This window comes from Myodes glareolus, chromosome 7 (genome assembly GCF_982192425.1).
Source record: "Myodes glareolus chromosome 7, mMyoGla1.1, whole genome shotgun sequence".
Lineage (NCBI taxonomy): Eukaryota > Metazoa > Chordata > Mammalia > Rodentia > Cricetidae > Myodes > Myodes glareolus.
In genome coordinates this window covers 65,859,211-65,881,464 of record NC_142032.1, presented here as the reverse complement: position 1 = coordinate 65,881,464, position 22,254 = coordinate 65,859,211, and the positions used below count along the sequence as shown (strand labels likewise).

The following is a 22,254-nucleotide window of genomic DNA, read 5'->3' as shown; positions in this document are numbered from 1 at the left end:
AGAAAAAGAAACAGACAGGCAGATGGTGGCTTCCCTGCAATACGGGCACCCAGGTAAGCAGCCATATGTGGGGGACTTGCGTGTGGGGCTCTGCTCTCTGCAGTATGGGAAAATGGTTAGATTGCAGGTGTTCTACAGGAAGTTCAGCAAGTTTACCCATCATGCTACAGCCCCCACTGGCCATGGCCAGACTGTGGTCTCAGGAATGTCAGAATGCAACAAACGCACTCTTACAGAGGTTAAAGATCAGGATAAGGTCAGAGTAAGTTGCTGGCCGAAGAGGCTTCCAAATACTGTCGTCATTGAGGTTACAGTGGAGCAGGGAAGTGACAAAGAGGCTTGCTTAAGTAACGATCCAAGTGCCCTAGACTATAGGGGAGCTTGGATATAGCCTCATGACCTGAACGGATCCTCTTGTGAGGAATCCAGCTTGTTCTGCATCTACTGCTCAGAGTGGCAAGCCCAACATCATCTTACCCTAGACACCCTGGGGAGTAGGAACATGACAGGAGGAAAGTCCAGTGCAGAGAAGAATCCAGGTGGGGGGACAGAACACAAGGAAGGAGATAACACAACCGTGGGGCTATGGCAGCGTGGCTAGGTCAAGCTTTGAAAGCTCTCGCTGCAGACACAAGCCACACTGTGAAACCATCAGTGTCAATTACACCCCACAGGAACTAATCTCTCTGTCAAAGGACTCAGGGTCTTCCTGGCCATGGACTCGAGCTGATGGAAGCCTGCCAGGCCTGAGCTCCCCTGGGAGGGCCTCATTGATATGACTGCCACCAGCCTGGGGTGCAGGAACCGTGACTCTGCCACAGGCTGGAAAATAGTCTGCAGAATGTAATTAAAGAGTCCAATGAGAGGAGGCACCGGAGCGATATTAATTACAGTATTTAATCCATTAGGTGGGGTTGCCTGGCCTAACCTCTTTGGAATTCTGAGTTTGTCTATGATTAATTATTTTGGGGAATAGCAGCCAACATTATAGCTTGTTAATAGGCTTAAAATAATAAATTTTAAAAAGATAAAACCCAAGAGGTTGAAACCAGCTTTAGTTTCCTAAATGCCTGGTTATGTCACGAGCTCCTTCCTTCCTTGGTGCCCTTTTCCCCGTTAGCACAGGTCCCACTATCCAGCCACACTGCCATCCGTGGCAGGCATGTGACGCTCAGCAGAGCCAGCTCATGCTTCCCAGACAACCACCAGCCATCGCACACAGACACCAACCCTCCACCGTCGCCAGGACTGGAGTGGGCCCTTCCCAAGTGGCTGGCATAATGGATTCCAGTCAGCTCGTAGTTAAATAGTCTAGAGCTGTCTGAGTGCAGAGCTGGAAACACGGACTGGAGATCTGTGAATACTGGGTGGGGGAGCTGTGAGACAGGTTCATCAGCTCAGGGCAGCAAGACTGAGCAGGTTGAAGAGGGACCGACTTAACCCTACAAGAGACCTGAGCAAGAAGTCCCCACATGGACGGCTCTGGACATCATGTTCCCAGCCCCTTGGCTAGTCAGCTTCTTGTAAGCATACAGACTGCTCCTCTCACTCCTCCTCAGGGATGGGGACATGCTGGGGACAAGTGTCATCTTTGTTCAGCTGTTCTGTGTCCTTGGCATAAACAAAGGAGGGCGCCATCCGGGAGCGAGGATCATGGCCCTGCTCCAGTAACAGGGATGCTGTCTGGTCTGGAAGAAACAATGGATGTTTCCAGCAAATCCAGGCTGGGTATTCCCCAAGTGCTGGAGTATCCTAAAGAACTGAGGATGAAAAGAGGGCAGGCAGTACTCCCCCTACTTTTTTCCTGTCCAGATAAGTAGAGCCCTGCCTTTGTTGGTTTCCAAGGTAGCCACAAGCTGACTATACATCCAAGCACTGGCCCTGTAGGGGACTGAAGTGAAGGAGATCCTATCAGCAATTCTGAAGGCAGACCACTCTTGCTTTTTCTACCCTCTGAAGGGAAATTCAAATTTTGGGATTTGGAGACTTTCTCCTCACTCCTTTTTAGAACATTCCAAAACAAAGTTCTCTCTCTCTCTCTCTCTCTCTCTCTCTCTCTCTCTCTCTGTGTGTGTGTGTGTGTGTGTGTGTATGTATGTGTGTTTCTACTCTCTACAGCATAGCTGTATATGAGAAACTGACTGTAAACAGGTAATTAAGACATAAGTCACAGACCTTACAACTCACCCATTTGCAGCATACAATGAGTGATTGGCACTAAGGTCAGGGTCCTGCACCTATCGCCACAAGCAGCATCAGAAGTTCTGTGTCTGAACAAGCCCGGGGTCTTCCTTTGTCTCCGTCCCCCCATCTCACCCAGATGCAATCTCTAGGAAAGCCCATCCCTGTATCGTCTTATCTCTTCTAGATGTTTAAGGAAACAGTAATAGAATGTATGGTTTGTAACTGGTTTATTTTACTTCTTTTCATTGTCTGTCTAGGTTGGAGCATGAATGGGCCTCCATTTCTTTTCAGAAATAATATCCCAAGGTGCATACAGACCACGTGTAATTGGTCCACTCATGAGCTGATGGACATTGAGATGTTCTTGTGAACAGCTGCTGGTATCCTGTGGGTAAGTTTAAAATGCATGTGGGTTTGCAAATTCCTTGTATTTTTACCTAGAAACGGACCTGCTGAATCACAAGGTAACCCTGTGTCAGTCATAGAGAAACTGCTGGGCTCCCTCATGAGGGCTCTGCCAGCATGCAATCCCACTGTGATGAAAGAGCTTGGATTTTTTGTTTTCACCAATGATGATGTCACTGTGCATCCTTCTTTGGATGCTGATAGGGTGTCTTGGTTTGAGTGATAAATGCTCCCCCTGGTCTTTGGGTGGTTGAACGCTCAATTCCCAGTTGGTGGCAGTTTGGGGAGGTTTACATGGTGCAGCCTTGCTCAGAAAGTATGTTACTAGGGACAGATAGGCTTTGAGAGAAAAAGCCTTGTGCAACATCCAGTTGGCTCTCTCTACTTTGTGCTTGTCTTTGAAGATATGACCTCTCAGCTTCCTGCTTTTGCCACCATGCCTGCCTGCTGCTGGCTGCCTTGGCTCCCAGGCATGATGGACTCTTACTTTTTTGGAACCAGAAGTCCAACTAAGCTCTTCCCTCCTTAAGCTGCCTTGGTCATGATGTTTCATCACAGCGGCAGAAAAATAACCAATACAAAGCATGAGATGTATCCTATTGGGGTGTTCACTGACACATTTCTAGTGGCTAGGGTTGTGGAGTATGTCTTTCCTTGTCTACCTGTCATTGAAACATTTCTTTAAAGAAAGAAATGTCTGTTCACATCTTTGGTTACTTTGTAGCAGGTTGATTGTCTTGCAGGGCCATGTCTGTAAGTTCACATGGATGTTTCATAAACTTTCTGACTGCATACTGATGGTTCAGAGTAGCCACACCAGCTCTAAGTACGGAGCTGACACTGCAGACACCACAGGCTCCTCCAAAGCCATGGCATGAGCTTCCAGGAACCTGTGTCCTGCCCTGCCCCACAACCATGCTGCATAGCATCATCATCTCCATTCTCCATGCCAAAGAGCCTCTTTCTGTTATTTCTTTCCCCAGATGTCACCTGAGAAAAAAAATGAGTACAATAAAAATTATAGCTTACTCAATAAAATTATAAAGATGTTTGAATGCAGTTTGGGATCCATTTGATGCAATGTGGACATTAAATATGCAAGTGGGAATGTCACACAGACATCTTGGCATGTGAATCTGGAGTTAGGGAAGTGGTCAGGCTGAGCAGAATTTGTGGGGCAGTCACGGAAGCTATGAGAGTAGGGAGATTTCACAGCTAAATTGTGGTAGGAGAATACAGTTAAGAGAGTGTGCCTGATCATTTAGAGACGAGAGAGGGAGCACTCGGGACATAGGATACTACATACAGTAAACTTGGGCTACCCTGAGCAGGCATGGTTTGGGGACGGAGGATGAAGGAAGTAGTGAGCACTGTCAAATGCCAGCAAATGCTCAGTGGTAATAGCACAGTGGACCATTCAGAAACAGGAAAATGCAAGGGGCTTGTGACCTTGACAGGAGCAGTTTCAAGGTTGTGGACAAGTCAAGTTTGCCAGAACTGAGTCCAAAAGAAATGAGGGGGAGAGAGATTTTGATTGGCAAGTATGCACATCTTGTTTGGAGGAATCTTGTTTAGGGAATGGATGGGAAGTTGGCATCCACAGGAAGAATCTGGGTCAGACATTACCACTCTGTCCCATGTGAGCAGAGCCCAGACCGTGCAGGAGTCAAAGCGTTCTTCCTGCTCAGAGCGACGCCCGTGACTCCACGCTGCTCTCACAGCCGAACGTTCTGCTAACAAGCCTGCCGCCTGTACCTTTAAAGGAGGTTGATCCAAACCTGACTTATCCACAGCATCTTTCACCATCTGCTTGCTCCCCGCCTTAGCATCTCTCTCCCATCTGCACAGTCACTATGGTGCCTCCCTGCTCAAGTGACTGCCCAAGAACTAATAAACTCACACCCAAATGGCATCATAGGACCTGGCCATAGATTGCAAAGTTCTCACAGAGCTAATCCAAGAGAGTGCTCTCCTCCTAGGAGCATCCTGCCGCCATTTGCTGCCTGGCTGGGAAGGAGTCTTGACCTAGATGCATTGCAGAGACCCAGCTGCTGCCCTTACCGGATACACACAAGAGGAAGGAGTGTGTCTCCCTGGATCTTAGAGTGAGACCCTTTCACAGCAGACATTAAGACTCGCCCAAGTCCCCAGTAGGACTGAGGTTATTGTCAGAAAGTACCCTGTAAGGGCTTTGTTTGCTCTGAGCTCCTAATCACAACCCAGGCCATGCCAACTCTTGACATACCTATCTCCAGTGAGGACCAGGGCTGGTGGCCTGGCCCACTGATAGATACTGTGTCCTGGGAAGAGCTGGGCTCCCTGCACTCATTGTAGATTACCCAGACTCTCATCCAGCAAGGGCTCGGGAATGGGTGATGACTTGCTGAGCAGACAAAGAAGGAAACTACTTATCAAAGGAGAGTCGGATTTTTTTCTATATAATTTTCTGCAGAAAAGCCCATTATCTTAATAGATGCAAAGCCGCTGTTCTGCCACATTAGCAGACACAACACAATTGGAGGAAGGAACAGAGGAAGACAGGGGCTCTTGAAAGGCGACTATGGTTTCACCAGCATATCATCTTTCCAGACCGTGGAAGAGAGCTTCCTCTCGGGTCCTTGGTGTTGTGCACCACCCCCTAAGGATGACTACTCCTTCTATAGGCGTAAGCACACCAGGTCCTGGCAGTAGAAGTGCATTCTTTCTTTTGGTGATCCTCACAATCTCAATTCTTTCTGGAAAAGCCTCAGACATCACTTTCCTTATGCCTGTACATTCTGCCATATGGTGCAGGGCCCCAGCTGAAGGAGAAAATGGCTGCATCCTGCTGCCTCTCCTGGCTCAACTTGGCTCCGAGATGTCCTTGCATGCCTGTGTGCACACACTGGCTCTGCACATGAGCAGCTGGTGGATCCAAGCCTCAAATCCTGGCCCCTCTTTTTCAAACCAACACAGGAAGAAGAAGTATTCACTCTGGCAAGAACCTGGGAGCAGAAAACAGTGCCTGGTTCTTCCTTAGGGCAGGAGTCAAACAGAAGCCTCCTTGCATAAGGACGGCTCTGCTTATATAGACAGTCTCACACACACACACACACCTTCCAAGCACCTGGAAACAGGAGATACACTCCAGGTTCACAGGCTGAGACTCTGGGAAAGCAGCAGGACTGCGGTGGTTTCAATGAGATGTCCCCTGTTCCCCGTAGTCTCAGACATTTGAATACTTGGTCCCCACTGAGCAGCTGTTTAGGGAAGATTGGGAAGTGTGGCCTTGTTCTCTGGGGACAGACTCAGAGATTTCAAAAAACAAAACATAACAAAAAAAAAATCCAAACTCGTGGCTTTTAGCTAACTCTCTCTGTCTTCTGTTTTCAGGTAGAGATGTGAGCTTTCAACTGTGGTTCCTGCCACCTGCTGCCCTGTCAGCTTGCCACGAAGGTGATGAACACTTACCCTTCTGGAACCAGAGGCCCAAACAAACCTTCTTTCTATAACTTGTCTCATTATGATGATTTGAATAAGAATGATTCCCCTAAGCTTATAGATTTGAATGCTTGATCATTAGGAGGTGGTACTGCTCGACACAGAGTTGGAGTAGTACGGCTTTGTTGAAGGAAGTGTGTCACTGGGCGTGGGCTTGGGGGTTTCAACTGTTCAAGCCAGGCCCAGTGCATTCTCATTCTCTTCCCCCCCCACCCCCGTCCATCCCTTCCTGCTGCTTGCTGATACAGACATAGAACTCTCAGGTACCTCTCCAGCCTGCCTGTGTGCCGCTAAGTCCTACCATGATGCTAATGGACTGAACCTCTGAAACTGTAAGCCAGCCTCAATTAAACGTTTTCCTTTATAAGAGTTTCTCTCATCATGGTGTCTCTTTACAGCAACAGATCACTGATGATGACCCTTGGCCAGGGTGTTTTATCACAGCAGCAGAAATTCAAGGACAATGGTCATGTGGTTGATAATGGGGCAGATGAGGGATGGGCAAAGCTGAGACAGCCCCCGCCAGAGCCCACCTTCTCCTGTGTGCCACCTTATTCTACAGACATCCAGGAGGACCATGGTGCAGGCTGGCTGTGTGGGCTGCTTGCTGAATTCTACAGCCCGTCATTTGAAAGGGGCTGTCTTAGTTCGTTTTCCTGCTCCTCGGATAAAATGCCCTGACAAAGCGATTCAAGGGAGAGAGGGCTTATTTCCACTCACAGTGAAGACACAATCCATCTTGACAGGGAAGTCAAGACAGTGGGGTCTGAAGCAGCTGGTCACATTAAGCCACAATCAGGAAGTAGAGGACCTAAATACCACCGACCCCAAGTGACCTAATCGACATGACCCCGCACAGACAGACAGTGTGGCCACAGGCTAAAGAACTCCTCAAGGCGTGGTGAGGGGCGTGTCTCTAGGAGAGTCCGGATCCTGTGATGCTGATAATAAGCCATTACAAAAATGAAATACCCAGGCAGTGCCCGAGAAGAGCACATCCCACCCATTGCTTATGCGCTGCCTGTGCTGAAGGGGACATCTGAGCTCACCTAAGGTGAATGGCGTTGAGGCCCTCTTAAGATCTGTGTTTCTTCACTCTTTCTGCTGTGTCCGGTTAAGAACCTATCACTCCGATACCTGGGGAATGGATTATGGAATGGAAAGGAAATCGACAACCGGAAAGGATGCTGACGGTTCACCAACTGCTGACCTGGCGGCCATCCTCACCAGGAACCTGTCACGGCTGTGACAGGGCAGGTGGCCTCAGCTGCCTCCAAAGCTTGTCTGACACTCTGCATGTATTCCTGGCCCTTCCTTGAACCAAAGCCAAGTGTGGGTTTGAGCTGGGGAGAGGCAGAGGGAAGTGTCAAAACTCAAAACGACAGGTCGGTGAGAAGCTAGTCCAGAGCCCTGTCACCGCCCCTAATGACAGCAGCATGGAGAGCAGGGAGAGGCACTCGTGAGCCCCAGAACCTTATTCTCTGAGCTCAGAGCCACAGTTGTCAAGGTGGCACTCTGTCCTTACTGAGCAACCCCAAGTTCTTAGGACTAAAAGAATGAAAATGTGAGACTCTTCCAGACGAGCAACCTGAGTCCCAGCTCGAGTCCATTTGTTTGCGGGAAGCTACAAACCTTTGAGTCCGTCCCATTTCCCACTCTTTCTTATCAGTTTCCACTTAGGTTCCATGTTACTTGCAGAGAAATCTAGCACCTGCTCTGGACAGCCTGGAGCCTTGAGGTGAGCTCCCTTCAGCCCATTGGCTCAGGGTCAAACAGAAGACCAGGACAATAAGGACAGATGCCTGCACTGTCCTCCAGATCCTGCAGAGGACTGGCTTTGGGCCAGAGACTCCATCCTCTCCAAGGCCCTGGTTTACACTCCCTAAACCATTTTGTCCCGAGTTCTGGCTTCATTCTCATAGCATCCACCTCCAGCACCTACCCACGCCTCTGTTGAGTGAAGGTGGAACCATTTTTTGCTCCTTGGACCACTCCAATGAGGGCCAAAGCCTCTCACTAAAACTCTTTATCTCCTCCTCTTCTTCTACCAACATCTACTATAAAGAAAACAACCAACAAAACGAGAAAACACCCTATGGATCAGGGGAAATCTGTGAACATTGGATGTGCAGGAGACATTGACATAAAAAATTAAAGTACTAATTACGCTGATCTCAAGAAGACATACAGAACAATTAACAAAAGAATGGGAGAGAATAGACCGCTTAACGCTGGAGGCACCTGCATGGCCAGCAGGAAGGGGCCAAGGGGCAGCATCTGCCACCATCAGGGAAGGCAGATCGGGACGGATATGAGATGGAGTAGTCTGCTAAGGTGGCATTGATGGAGACGAGAGTACACCGGCTCCATGAAGGTTGAAGCAGTAGGAACCTGTGCTCACCGATGGCAGGAACAGACGTCCTAGTGACCATCATGGACAGCAGCATGCAGAGTTCTGAGTGAGCTAAGAAAGAGCTACCATACGGCCCAGCCTTCTCAAGGTGGCCAAAGGAATACCGTGACCACCTTATAATGAAATCCGCATCCCTTGTAGTGTTGTTCCCAGCAGTCGTGATGCGAATGTGGTGGCAAGGTGTTTGCTGAATGACTAAAGAAGCTGATGGGTAGCGTAGAAGATATGATACCTGACGAAATAAACCAGGCACAGAGAGAAAGGTGCTGTGTGGCATTACCACATGAGAAATAGAGGGGGAAAAAATGAGTCAAAAAACTGAGAGAGAAAAAGTGTTAACAGTGGTTTTATGCAGGATCAAATTTAAAGATCAAAGTGGGCCTAAAGACATGGCTCAGTGGTTAAGAGTGCTTATCGTTCTTGCAGAGGACCTGGATTTGGTTCCCAGGACCCACAAGTGGCTCACAGATGCTTGTAATTGAAGCTCTGGGGAATTTAACAGCCTCTTCTGGTCTCTGAGGGCTCCTGCATATACATAGTACATAGAAGCTTACATAGGCCCACATACATACAGGTAAATAAATAAACCTTTAAACACCAAATGTACATCATAAACTTATGGTTCAAGTGGGTGATAGCTGGTCTTGAGATGGAAAAATAAGTAGCACCAGTATGAGAAGTGGATGCCCAGTAGGTTAGCTACAGTAACCATTCCACCTTCTATGTATCTCGTAACATGTCACATGGTTTAAACACAGGCAGTAAAACATAAGACAGAACGTTGGAGTGAGTGAGTGAGTCTGTGCTGAGCATCAGAGAATACACAAGTGACAGCTCATACTGGTGAGGATGTGGAGTAAGGGAAACACTCCTCCATTGATGGTGGGAGTGCAAACTTGTACAGTCACTATGGAAATCAATGCGGTGGTTCCTAAAAAAAAATGGGAATTGATCTACCTCAAGACTCGCTATAGTACTCTTGGGCATATACCCAAAGGGTGCTCCATCCTGCCACAAGGACACTTGCTCAACCATGTTCATTGCAACTTTATTCACAATAGCCAGAAATTGGAAACAGCCTAGATGTCCCACAACCAAATAAGGGATGTGTTACATTTACACAATGGAATATTACTTTGCTGTTAAAAGCAATGACCTCATGAAATCTGCAGGCAAATAGATGGAACTAGAAAAATATCCTAAATCAGACCCAGAAAGACAAACATGGCATGTACTCACTTAAAGTAGATATTAGTTGTTAAGTGAAGGATAATCATGCTACAATCCATAGATGCAGGGAGACTAGATGCATGGGAAAGGGGAATAAACTAGATTCTGTGGATGTACTGGGAGCAGGCGGGGATGGGAACAGGAGGGATCAGGCAGGATTGAGAGGGACAGAGGGAGAGAGTACTGGGAGAGACAAGTGCAATTGGTGGGCATTTGGGGACAATGTAGAAACTTAGAGCAGTGGAAACTCCCTGGAATCTACAGGAGTCACCCTAGCAAAGTCTCCTGGTAATGGGGAAAACAGACCATTTTCTATAACTAGGAAAAGCTCCCACCAGTGGGACTGGGGCAACAACCCAGCAACAAAACCTCCAAGCTACAATCTGTCCTGCCTGCAAGATGTGCTGGAGTAATGGTGCTGCGGAACTTGTGGGAGTGGCCAAACAGTGACTGGTCCAACTTGAGGTCAATGCCACACGAGGCAGTCCATGCCTGCCTGGTTAGCCAGAAACCAGAGGCAGGACAGCTCAGAGAGCCAAAATAAAATCAAAACAACTGAGAAAAAGTCAATAGAATGATTTCTAGTGATATTCTGCTATATCATGGATCGATGCCTAGAGAACATGTCATCAGAAAAGCTTTATTCAGCAACTGATGGGAGCAGTCACAGAGACCCAGAACCAAACACTAGACAGAGTCAGGAGAACCCCTTAGAAGTGGGACTGGAAAGATTGTAGGAGCTAGAGGAGTAGAGAAAACCAGGAGAACACATCCTGCAGGATCAACTGAGGGCTTCTAAAAACTCCCAGAGACTGAAGTGACAAACATGGACCTTGCATGAGTCTGAGCTAGGCCCTCTGTATATACCTTATGGTTGTATAGCTTGGTGTTCCTGTGGAACTCCAAACAGTGGGAGTGGGAGGTGTCTCTAACTCTTTGGTCTATGCTTGGGGCCCTATACTTCCTAGTGGATTGTCTTGTCAACCCTTGATATGAAGGTTTGTACCTAGTCTTATTGTAACTTGTTAGGCCATGGACAGTGGATATGCCTAGGAGACATGCTCCTCCTCTTCCTCTTCCTCTTCTTCTTCGTCTTCCTCCTCCTCTTCTTTTTCTTCTTCATTTTTAAAGGGAAATAGAAGAGTAGATCTGGGGTAGATGGGGAGGGAAGAACTGGGAAGAGTGGAAGGAGGGGAACTGTGGTCAGCATGTAATGCATAAGAGAATAATTAAAGAAAAAGGGAAGCAAGAGGTTCGGGTCTCCATCAGCATCCTGGGACAGGCAATGGGAGGAGCCCAGTGGAGGTGGGGGTAGCTGCTAGAACAGAGGATTGAAGCGTGCTGAGCACCCCTGGGCAAAGAAGGTAGGGTTGAATCATGCCTGTTGAAGAACATCTGCATAGCACAACTACACGTTAAAGGTGGGACGATCCCAGAAATAGCCTCCTACCAGTAAATTTCAAGACCTACAAAAAATGCACAAACAGCACAGGAAGAAGAATTTTCTGGAAACGAACTCAGCAAAGTACAGAAAACTTGACACCTGAGTTGGTAGTAAATACCACGTAATTATTAAGAATTTTCAACGAAGTCAAAGCCCCGAGTAGATTGACAGAGGAGCTCTGACTTCAAGAAGCAAACCCTTCGTACCAAATTCTTCCAAAATAAAATGAGTAGCATTTTTAGCTGCCTGAGACACACTGACCCCAGGCAGCACGGTACACTGCAGTCCGTTAAAAGACACTTCCAGCAGAGGCAAGGGCCTAGAAACATCATGGTTACCTCTGAGTAGGTGCAAACTGGGTACAGACAAGCTTTCCTTTCAAGAGAGGAAATGGTGCAGGGATGCTCACACAGCACTATAGACATGCTAAACACCAGGAGAGGAAATGGTGCAGGGATGCTCACACAGCACTATAGACATGCTAACCACCAGAACCGCACAAAACAAAATGAAAAGGAGTTCATTTTCTATTTCAAGATTTTTTAAAGCTCAAATCATAAGTGCACTAGTCTCCCTCAGAGACTGGAATAGAAACATTTGGAATGCACAAGGCAGGAGCATCAGCATGGTCACAAGAGAGAGTCCTTTTTACAGAATCCACCCAAGATCTCATCAGGGTGACTACCACCTTTCCCTGCAGGTGGTCCAACACCAGGTTCCAGGGAGCTTTGACTCTCTGCAGCATGCATGAGCTGACTCCAAGGCCAGCGTTCCCTCATTAAGTCAGCCTGGCCATCAGGTTGGCACAATGGTCCTGACATTGGATGTCAATTGTGGTTGGTGTTGGTGTAGAACACTGGATGCCATAGAAAGGCTCCAGAGATCCTTGAAAGGCAGCAGAGTGTTGGCCACCCTACCTTCCTAGGGCTTAGGGATGGGTCTCCACTGGGCTGCCTGAGGATCTTGAATCTTTCACATGAACATTTTGATTATAGGAATCCAGAGCCCATGAGAACAGGCGAGGGAGCACGCCTTACTCAGAAGGCCCTCACGTAGCAGTCTTACTCTCCTGATCTGATCCGAGCTGTCATTGAACCTCTCTGTGCTGAGAACTTGGCCCCTAACACATCCAGGACGACAATGACTCAAAGCTAGTTCCTCCTTTTCTAGCATCACTCATTACAGGAGCAGTTCCAAGTGGGAAGAGACATTGTCATAGCAGCGTATCCCTCATCACTGTCCTACAGAAAGCAGAGAACAATGCTGGCCCTCACCCCAGGGTTTCTCTGCCGAACACTCAATGCATACACCAACTACTAGGCAGTGCTAAACTTTAACTGGGTTCATTCAGCAGAGAGGTACTGACAGACAGTTCTTCAAACTTGGCTCTGCCCAGCAGAAAGTAACATATATGAACCTGACATTCCATGGGGGAAGAAAAAGTAAGCAAAAGATAGACACCAAAGATCTCTCCAGCCCACAATAAACGCCCCCAAAGTCAATGCACAACAAAACGAAGACATTTATCCCAGAGTGCACTGGAGAAAGGGGACCTCAGGTCACCTCCCTGAGACAGTGGTGGACAACCAGTCGTATGTGGCACTGGGAGGCTGACAGAAGAGCATTCACACAGGGAATGGCCCTGAGGCAGGGCCCTGAGGCAGTCAGGGGCTTACTGTGCTTGAGAGCCCAGGTAAGGAGGGAACTGTATATGAGAGGGCAACATCCCAAGTATTCTAGGATTAGGAATAGGGGTCCAACCTGAGCTATTGAGCCAGTGGCTGGGCATATGGCGGTATCACTACTCTGAGGCTCCCGGTGATCAGTTTATCAACTGGAAGATTAGGGAATATACGGGGCACTGCCTTCTGCGTAACACACACAACATCCTGAGATCTGTTACGGAAAGGAACAAACCCATGGAGACATAAGACATCAAGCTGGAGGAGTTACTATCCAGAGTGAGGCCATGGGAATACTGAAGGTGGGTAGACCACCTCTAGAGACCTGGAAAAGGCCCTTGGGAGGGAGACCAGAAGAGCAAGGTGAGAGGCTGAGAAGGAAAGCACTTCTGAGAAAGCAAGGTAAGAGTGTTCTGTGACATTTCCAGAAGTGCCGTACCATGTCCCCTAGTGGCGAGCATGGCGCATCTCTGCAGCCTGTGTGAACAGGTGATCTGCAAACATGAACCTGAGGGGCACACTAAGAACTGTGCTGTGGGCTAATGCTCTTGTACACTGTGAAGACCTGTCACTTATATTAGTTCAGTAAAACGCTGATTGGCCAGTAGACAGGCAGGAAGTATAGGCAGAGCGACAAAACTAAGAGAATTCTGGGAAGAGGAAAGGCAGGGAGACGTAGTCACCAGTCAGAGGCAGAGGAAGCAAGATGAGAATGCCTTACTGAGAAAAGGCACTAAGCCACGTGGTTAAACATAGACAAAAATTATGGGTTAATTTAAGTTGTAAGAGCTAATTAATAATAAGCTTGAGCTAATAGACCAAGCAGTTTTAGTTAATATATGCCTCTGTGTGTTTCTTTGCGATTAATTGGCTGAGGGACCAGGTGGGTCAGAAACTTTCATCTACAGGACTGCATTAAAAAAAAAATCACCAATCACAGAAGAATGGCTAAATGCGGCTTGTTTCTTCTAAAGGCAGCAGAGCCCCACTAGGCAGCATGCACCTGGCCAGCAACGATACATTTGCAAGTGGGGAAGGCATTTCCCAAGCTGCAGCGGAAGAACAGCAAGGGTTCATTACCTCTGGAGTGGAGGGGGCAGGTGGGGAGAGATCTATAGCTGTATCCTGCCAGTCCCCCCCCCTTCAAGGGAGGCAGATATCTCCAGACCTTGAGTCCTGTAGGGTGAGGATGTATTTTCAGGTTCTAGATAGAGTGGACAGGAGATCATGGTGGAGACGGCAAAGGTAGACCCCAAAGTGTGTGCATTCCTAAGGTAATAGGAACGGGTGGTTCTGGGGAACAGTGGTCGGAGGTGGGCAGTGTGGCAGGAAGGACTAGGTGTGTGAGCGGTCCTCACTCTGGGATCCCAGCTACAGGTTTCCCCACAGAGGCAGTTTTGCCCCTCACCCACTGCGTAGTGTAGGAATGCATGCTCAGAGCATTCTTACAGAGCTCCCTGTCAGAGATAATAAATACATAGGGCCTTCTGCTTGCTTGTTTACATTCAGTCATGATCCCCTCTGGGCAGGCCGACCTCCGTGTGTTTGGGAGTATCAGTAACTATATTGCCAGAAGGTGTCTGAATTTTTGTCTCTGGAAATATCTAACACTGCAATATGTATTATGACACTTTTTTATTATAGTAGAGGAAAGAATAATTCGTGCACTTAAAAAATAACAAGATAAAAGAGGGGCCCACTTTACCCCCAAGCGGTTGGCTCTCTGTAGTCAGAAGTCACCTAGAAGCTGTGGACTTCCCTAGTGGGAGAGCGCCAGCATCTGAAAGGCCATGGGCAACACTGACGCCCTGAGATGTCCTGGACGTGGTATGTGGCTTGGCTGGCAAGCCACTGGGAGACAAAGAAAATCGTCACTGCCCAGCTGTTCTGTGGCAAGACAGCACGCTAAATTTAAACCAATAAATAGTTGTGGAAGCAAGAGAACAGGTGGCAAATGGTCTCCGAGGCAGATGGTGCTTTTTAATATTTGTATCTGATCGTAATTGGCCATACTAGAGACAGTGTCTCCGTGCTCCCATTTCCCCTTTCTCACTGGAGAGCCTTGTAAAGGGTGGGCCATGCTGTAAAATGAACTATCATTCTTAGGAGAAAAGTCATTTCAGTTTCTTCGTCTTTTAGAGGAGGCATGCGGTACCTGATTCACTTGTCCTAGCAAAGGTCTGAGCAGAACTCTGGTCCAGTGACTGCAGGCCAGGATAGCCATTCTGGAACCACCAAGGAGGCATGTCTGCTGTGGTCCACATCCTCTACGTCTCCTCCTACCCTTGACACCCAGCCTGACCTCCTAATTTTGGGACTTCATTGTGATGCCCAAGACCTTTCCCCTGAATAGGTTTTTTTCTATAATCTGAGACCATGAGGAATAGTGAGAAGTGAGCCAAAACCTGTCTGTGGGTGAAAGGTGTGCTCTGTTCTCCTTTCCCTGGTGACTCCTTCAGCCACCAGCCCACATGCCTGCACTGTCAGCAGAATGGACATGTCTCCAAATGAGCCTGCTGCCCTCTGCCCCAAGTGGGATTCAGGGACAGGTAGGCAATCAGCAACTCTAGATGCCACAAAGGACAGAGCAGATCCTCCTAACCCAACAAGGACCCAACAGGGCGCTGGATCAGGGATGTCACTGAGTCCATAGATCCACAGCCTGTTCTTCATGGAGGGGGGGTACAGGAAAGAAAGACACAGCTTTTCTAGACACAGTCCAGAAAAGGGACAAGCTCCACAGGTAGCTAGCCAATGAAGAACTAACCACAAGCTTTGACTGTGCACATTACACATAGACGGAGACAACCCCATTAGAACTGAGCTTGGAGCTGGCCCCTGGCTCTTTGGGTATGGGTTGAGAACTACACAGGCACACACAAGGGCTGCAGACTTAGTGTAAATCCTTTGTCAACGTTCTCTCCACAAAGATATGTCCCTCTGGGGCTTCAGCTAACAGAACACACACACACACACACACACACACACACACACACACACACACAATCACACTGTCTTCCTTGCCCAGCTGAGCTTATCCACACTGCCCGAGCACAAGCTCTCACAGAGTTTGTTCAGTGGTATTCTAATTTACACCAGAGGTTTTCTATGGAGATAGAACTCGGGGCAGATGAAGCCTGCAGGACCCAGCCTCTCCACACCGGCTGACATAACTAAAATCCATCTCCAGTAGTTGTGTGGATATCCCTAAGAGGCAAAATGGTCCTCAGTTGAGCCTCATTAACCCGAACTGTATGAAGCCTCTGAGGCCTCTGGCTTTTTCACATCAAGCAACAGACAGGCTCATCATCTGAAATGGGAATCGCCCTTCCATTACGAACAGTTTGCTCACTGCAGATACACCAAGGACCACAGGCTCCAGATAAGCGGGCATGAGGGACGTGCTGCATCAGACCTGCCTTCTCTGTCCGTCTACGCCTGGCTCCTCCAGTTCCCGCCACACCAAGTCACTAGGGAATCTGTCTTCCTCCCGATCCCAGCCTGGCTCATCAGTTGCAGGGTCTCAGGCATTTCCGGGCAAACTAGCTCTCTGAAGAGTCTGCTGCTTCACTCCTTCCATAGGCTCCTGAAGGTGCCTTCGAAACAGGCCTGCAGCTTCATGGATGTTTTAGTTACAGGGTCTGTTGCTGTGATAAAAAGCACCGTGACCGAAAGAGACCTGGAGAGGAAAAGGTTTATTCCAGCTTTCAACTCCCAGGTTACGGTCCCTCAACGAAGGAATCGGGGCTGGAACTGAGACCACGGAAGAGTGCTGCATACTGGCTAGCTAACCTGCTTTCTTATGACCTTCAGGACCAGCCGCTCGTACATGGCACTGCCCACAGCGAGCTGAGAACTCCAACACTAATCATCATTCAAGAAAATGCCCCGCAGGGTGGCCCACAGGCCGATCTGGTGGGGACATTTTCTCAGTGGAGGTTCCCTCTTCCAAAATGACCTGAGTGTCTGTTGCGTTTATATAAAACTAACCAGAACAATGACAAGCTGGACATCCTTCCAGCCCCTTTTAGAAGCTCAAGGCACACTTGATATGGCTTTCACCAGAAGTATACCCACCCTTCTCAAGGACCTTCTGCAACCAGCTAGAGAAGAGACCCAGTCCAACTCAACCAGGTGGTCACACCTCCCAAAGAAGCCCTGTCTTGACCGCCCCTGGATTTCACTAAACCTGGAAAGGGAAGCCAGCCGGCAGTACAGTGTCTGGCTCTAAGATAAATTTTCTTAAGCATCAGTGGATCAGGGGATTGAGGGGTTTTAGCCCACAGCTTCACACAGCAGGAATGTGGGCTTCAAACGCAGATTGCCCAAGGGCTTGTTCCCACCACATCTTAAACGAGAGTTCACGAACACGCTGAAATGGAATGCAGACTTCATCCTGGGCAGTACAATGTACCTTTATGGTTAACTTTTAGGCTGGTTGAGGAACACAGAGATCAAAGGTCCAGTTGAAAAGGACCTCATTAGATTCCCCAGAAAGAAAATCAATCACGGAGGGCACACTAAAAAACTGGAACACGGGGTATTTATCTTTGCCTTGTATATATGTGTTTGAATGCGCTTATGCATGAGCATGTGCGTGCATATATGCATATGCATGTGTGTGTGCACATATGTGCATTGCATATGCCTATGCATATATGTGTGCATGGGCACATGTCTCATCTAGTGATACTTTCCTGTTGCTGGGAATGCAGCTATTAATGACATGGCTAAACACCCCTTATCCAAAGTGCTTTGGATGCAAGCTGCCTTCGACTTTTTCAAGATTTTAAATTATTTACATGTCCATAAAGACATCAAGTCTAAATGTGAATTTATTCATTCTATGTAATGTATACACAGGTTTAAGTTTATTTTATATGTTTTTTTTAAATAATTTCATGCATAAGTAAAGTTTTCCAAAGCAGAGTTTTCCCACCTGTGGCATCTAATCAGCGCTGAGAGTGCTGCCTTTGGATTTGTGGATGCAGGATGCTCAGCACGTAGCTGCCTGCCTCCTGCTGACTTCCTGTGCAAGCTTTACCACAGCACATAACCAGCTCACTACAGCAACCAAAACCCCAGGATGGAAGATTCCAAGTTGATATTACTATCACGTTTGAAGACACTGCACAGGGACATGGGGCACACTGACACCAGTCAACAAGCGCAATACGGAGAGCAGCAAGCACATCATGTGGACAGCAGCAGGAAATGTGGCCTGTCTGGAACCCATTCCACAACTCAGGAGCACACATCTCTGAATCGCTGCCCCTCGGGATGCTGAGAAACCTCAAGTTCATCCTCTCCAATCCTTCAAAAAGGCCCAGCACCCTGAGCACCAATGGCTCTGGGGACATTATGCCTCTTATCCCCCACCCCTGCCTGGTGGACAGGACTTTCCACATGTCCAGAGAAGCTATCTCCAATCCCGTGCATGGCTAGAGAGAGAGCCATGTGCAGTTCAGCAATGGGATAGCACTAGCTAGGTCAGGTGATGCATCTTGGGTGAGCCACCCTAGCTCTCTGACATGAGGCACACAAAGAGATGACCAAGGTCTTGGGGTCCTCGGTACCTACACAGTTGTAAAAGGGTCTTGACTCTTCACATGCACATACCACAAGCCATGTGGCACAGCCAAGCCTTGATCCACGGAGTCCATGTGCATGTGTATAGTCTGTCACCAAGCAAAGCCCACAAAACCCCAACTGGATGCCTCTCCTGGATCTGACTTCCAACAATTCACATCATGTGCCCAGGCATGGGGAACAGTGACCAAGACACTAAGCTCGTGGGTCCAGCTGGCCCTGCTTCACTAAGGTGGATTCTGGGAACAATTCATGACCTTTCCAGATGGCGTGCTGGTTCCTACCTGAGAAAGGGGCAGTCCGGAGGGGGATTCTGATGGGGGTCAATGTCAGGAAATGGCAGGGCTGCACAATGGAGGGTGACAGGCCCCGGAGTTCCTCAGGGTCCACGGAGACCATGGCAGCAGCTGCGGTGGCGGCGGCGGCAGTGATGGTGATGGTGGGACCACTGCTGATTGGCTTAAGGCTATTATGGCAACCACCTGTGGGAGAGAGACCAGGGTCAGTATATGCGTCACACATCCATTTCAGATAACAGCCCCCTCAAAATGTAAGACTAGCACTGCCCCCTTCAATGACATCCTGTACCGGTTAGCACTGTCCCCAGAGTGAATCTTGTCACTCAGCCTACGTGCTTCACTGTGTGATGCTTAGAGTGCCACCATTCTGAAGTCACCAGAAGGATCCCAGGACATGCACATGGTAAGGGGAAATAGTGTCACTATGGTACACAGGTGTGTAGGTCATTTGAAGCGACCGCGAAGACTTTGCTGAAGCCCAGCCTGGTGGAGGGAGGGGGCACTGAGAGAATCAAGGTGGGGAGGCTTTGCAGGAAGGGGTGGGTGTAGGCCAGGGCGGGAGGGTTTTCAAAGCACTGGGACTCCGGATGCTGAGCACACATGGAGAAATCATCACCCACGCAGGCTCTCCCAGATGCTCCAAACGCAGAATCCAGGAAGAATGCCAAGGCTACAGAGAGTAAGTAACCCAGGCTGCAAACTCACTTCTAAAGATCTACCTTACACTCATACAATCAGTTGTCTTTGGGGACTGACAAGGGGCTGAGCAATGGGCAGGCGGAAGGCCTGTTTTCAGGAGAACTTTCCAGAAGGAAGAACATCATTGACACACTTGTCATCTGTTGGTTTTTTGATATAGGTGATGAATTTCAATCAAGAAGGATGAAGAACTGATGAGTGTGTCTCAATTTTCAGCAGGTTGACCTTTATTGGAGTGAGGACACATGGGCCCAATCATTCTAGAATGGGAGAGTGAGGCATGCTGGCTGCTGGAAAGAAGGACCAGCAAGTACAAGAGTTCTGGGGCAGATGCTACTCCATGAGATACGGGAGCTTCGAGGAATTTGGAAAGCAGAGAAGTGTGGACAGGGGTGGGATGTGGGGTGGTGAGGAGATGGGGTTGGCTGAGGACATCGGGCTTGGCAGGTAGACATCAGCGGCGTATGGAGGATGAGGTTTGCTGCAGAATGATGGGAGGTCAGATGCCCGGGAGGTCTGCTCAGGGTTCCTGCCATGGTCCCACACTGGCTGCCTTTTTTATAGGAACAATCAGGGGATAGGGCAGCATTCTGGATGCACTCAAAGACAGAGTGCTGAATCTGGACCTCAGGGGAGACGTCCGTAAGGGAAAGGGAAATCTGAAGGCATCTGGAAAAGTACTGAATATCGTAAAATCAGATATTTTTTAAAAAAATGCACTCCAGACTGTGAGTGTGCCGAAGTGGCAGACTCTTGGTTGATTTTCTCTCCTTGTCTTTCCATATTTACAAATTCCCTAAGAGGGACACACGCTGTCCTTTAAAATTAGACTTACAGAGCAACTAGGCAGTGGCTACAGAGCTCCCGCACTGCCCGCGGCAATTCCCTTGTCATTACCACCTTCCCCAGGGTGCTGCGTGTCACCAACCATGAGCTCATATCGACACACTGTTAACTAAAGGCCAGCTTCCCTCCCATGGCCTCCTTCCTGGGTATACCCTGTGAATTTTGACAGAGGTAGGATGTATCCATACAGCTTCCCATGCAAGAATTTCATAACAGGAAAGTCCCGCCTACTCCACCCTGCCCCTTCTGTTCTCCCCACATACACCCAACTCCTGATCCCAAAACATCACAGTGTGGCTTTTTACAGAACATCGTGTAATTGCAGGCATCACTTGCAGCCTGTTCAGTTGCTTTCTTCCATTCAGCAATCTGCTTTGCAGTTCGCTTCCTGTCTTTGTTGTGACTCAACGGCACTTTATTTATTGAGTAATATTTCGTTATAAGGATGTGCCACAATTTATTTTCCACTCGCCTATGGAATGACGACACCTTGGCTGTTTCCAGCCATGCACGATGTGTGTAAGCACAGACAGGCATGTGACGTGGCACACACAGAGGTCAGAAGACAGCCTCGGCTACCAGTCCTTTACTTCCACCGTGTTTGAGACAGAGCCTCTTGTTTGCCATTGCGTATGGCAGACAGATGACCCAGAAGCTCCCAGAGAGTGTCCTGTCTCCAGCCCCTACTTCACTATAGGAGTGCTGGAATTATGGGCACATGCTTCCATGTCCAGTTTCTGGGGATTCTAAGGATCAAAATCTGATTCTCAGCTAATGAGTGGGATAAGTCCTTTGTGCCCTGAGGTACCTCTCCAGTCTGAGCCTAGCTCCAGGTCATCTTCCTGCTGCCTTTCCCACCCAGCGAGTGAGCATCCTGGCTGCCCACAGCCTTCCATAGATTCCACGTCGTTTGTATCCTGTATCTGTATCTGCTCTGTGTGCGGTAGACTCCCAGGGTTGGTATACACACATTTGAAATCAGTGCTACCAAGAACATACCGCCTTTATAGCAGAAGCACACCATAGACAACCAGTGAAACAGAGCAGGGCTTGATCTGCCTTTCTGCCCTTCTGTCTGGTGGCAGCTCCCTGGTACCACGGTCTGACTGATAAGTAAATGTTTCGCAGTCCCCCCGTATGTTTGCTTCTTTCGTAATGAGTCACAGAATCAACAGCCTCACCCTCACATACCTTACAATATCCAATAAATCAGGACCCCCAGAGAATGGAGTACTGCATGCATGTGCCATATTGGCCTCCCCACCCCCATCACAGGTATTCCCTATTAGAAGTAGCCACATGTAAACAGCTGAACCAACATATTGGTCTCTTCCAGTCACCATAAAACAGTGCCGGGAGCCAAAACACTATCAGTGAGTGCTTTGGGGATATAAAGTTGGCTAACAAGAACATTTTTTTTAATATTCTGATATGCTTCAAGACCTATTTGAATGTTTTTTACTCAGGGTCCCTCCTGCCCTCATCTCCACCCAAGGGTTCACTTATGCTCGATTCACTATGGCTACAGAAAATATAGCTGGAAAGCAATTACACACATGCTCTGCTCAGTGGTCCGAAGAGATGCCAGAAGTTCAGGGGGCTGGTCAAGCATGGGGAGCCCCAGGGAGACAAGGAGGATCCAATTATGAGAGCCCTCAGAAACCCGCACTAGAAAGCAAGGTGTGTGGGAGAAATAGACTAGAGGAAAGTAAAGCCCACCAGGATTCCACAACATGGCCCTCATCCTTATAAGACCAAAGTCTTGTCCAGTCAGGAGCTCCTGGGAAGATTCCTCCACAGTACCTAGCTCTCTACCCCACAGCATTGCCTCTTGCCCCTACCAGACCCAAGTCCTGCCCAGCCAGGAACCTGTGGGAACCAGTTGTCCGGGACACCTGACTCAGTCCCACAGAGCAGCCCCTCATGGCCATAAGGTACAGACAAGATGCGCAAGCCTCCACTCTAACTCCCCTGCAGCCCTGT

The 22,254-nt window shown here is 48.5% G+C and overlaps 1 protein-coding gene across 1 annotated transcript in view; it reads right to left on the bottom strand.

The window, feature by feature from the left end:
* The window catches only part of Tcerg1l (transcription elongation regulator 1 like), a 189,685-nt gene that overhangs the window by 130,898 nt on the left and 36,533 nt on the right, over positions 1–22,254 (bottom strand). Inside the window, exon 4 of the mRNA XM_085693267.2 lies at positions 18,712–18,909. Within this exon, the coding sequence (XP_085549393.2) occupies positions 18,712–18,909 (198 nt within the window). The remainder of the gene's footprint in view (positions 1–18,711; positions 18,910–22,254) is intronic.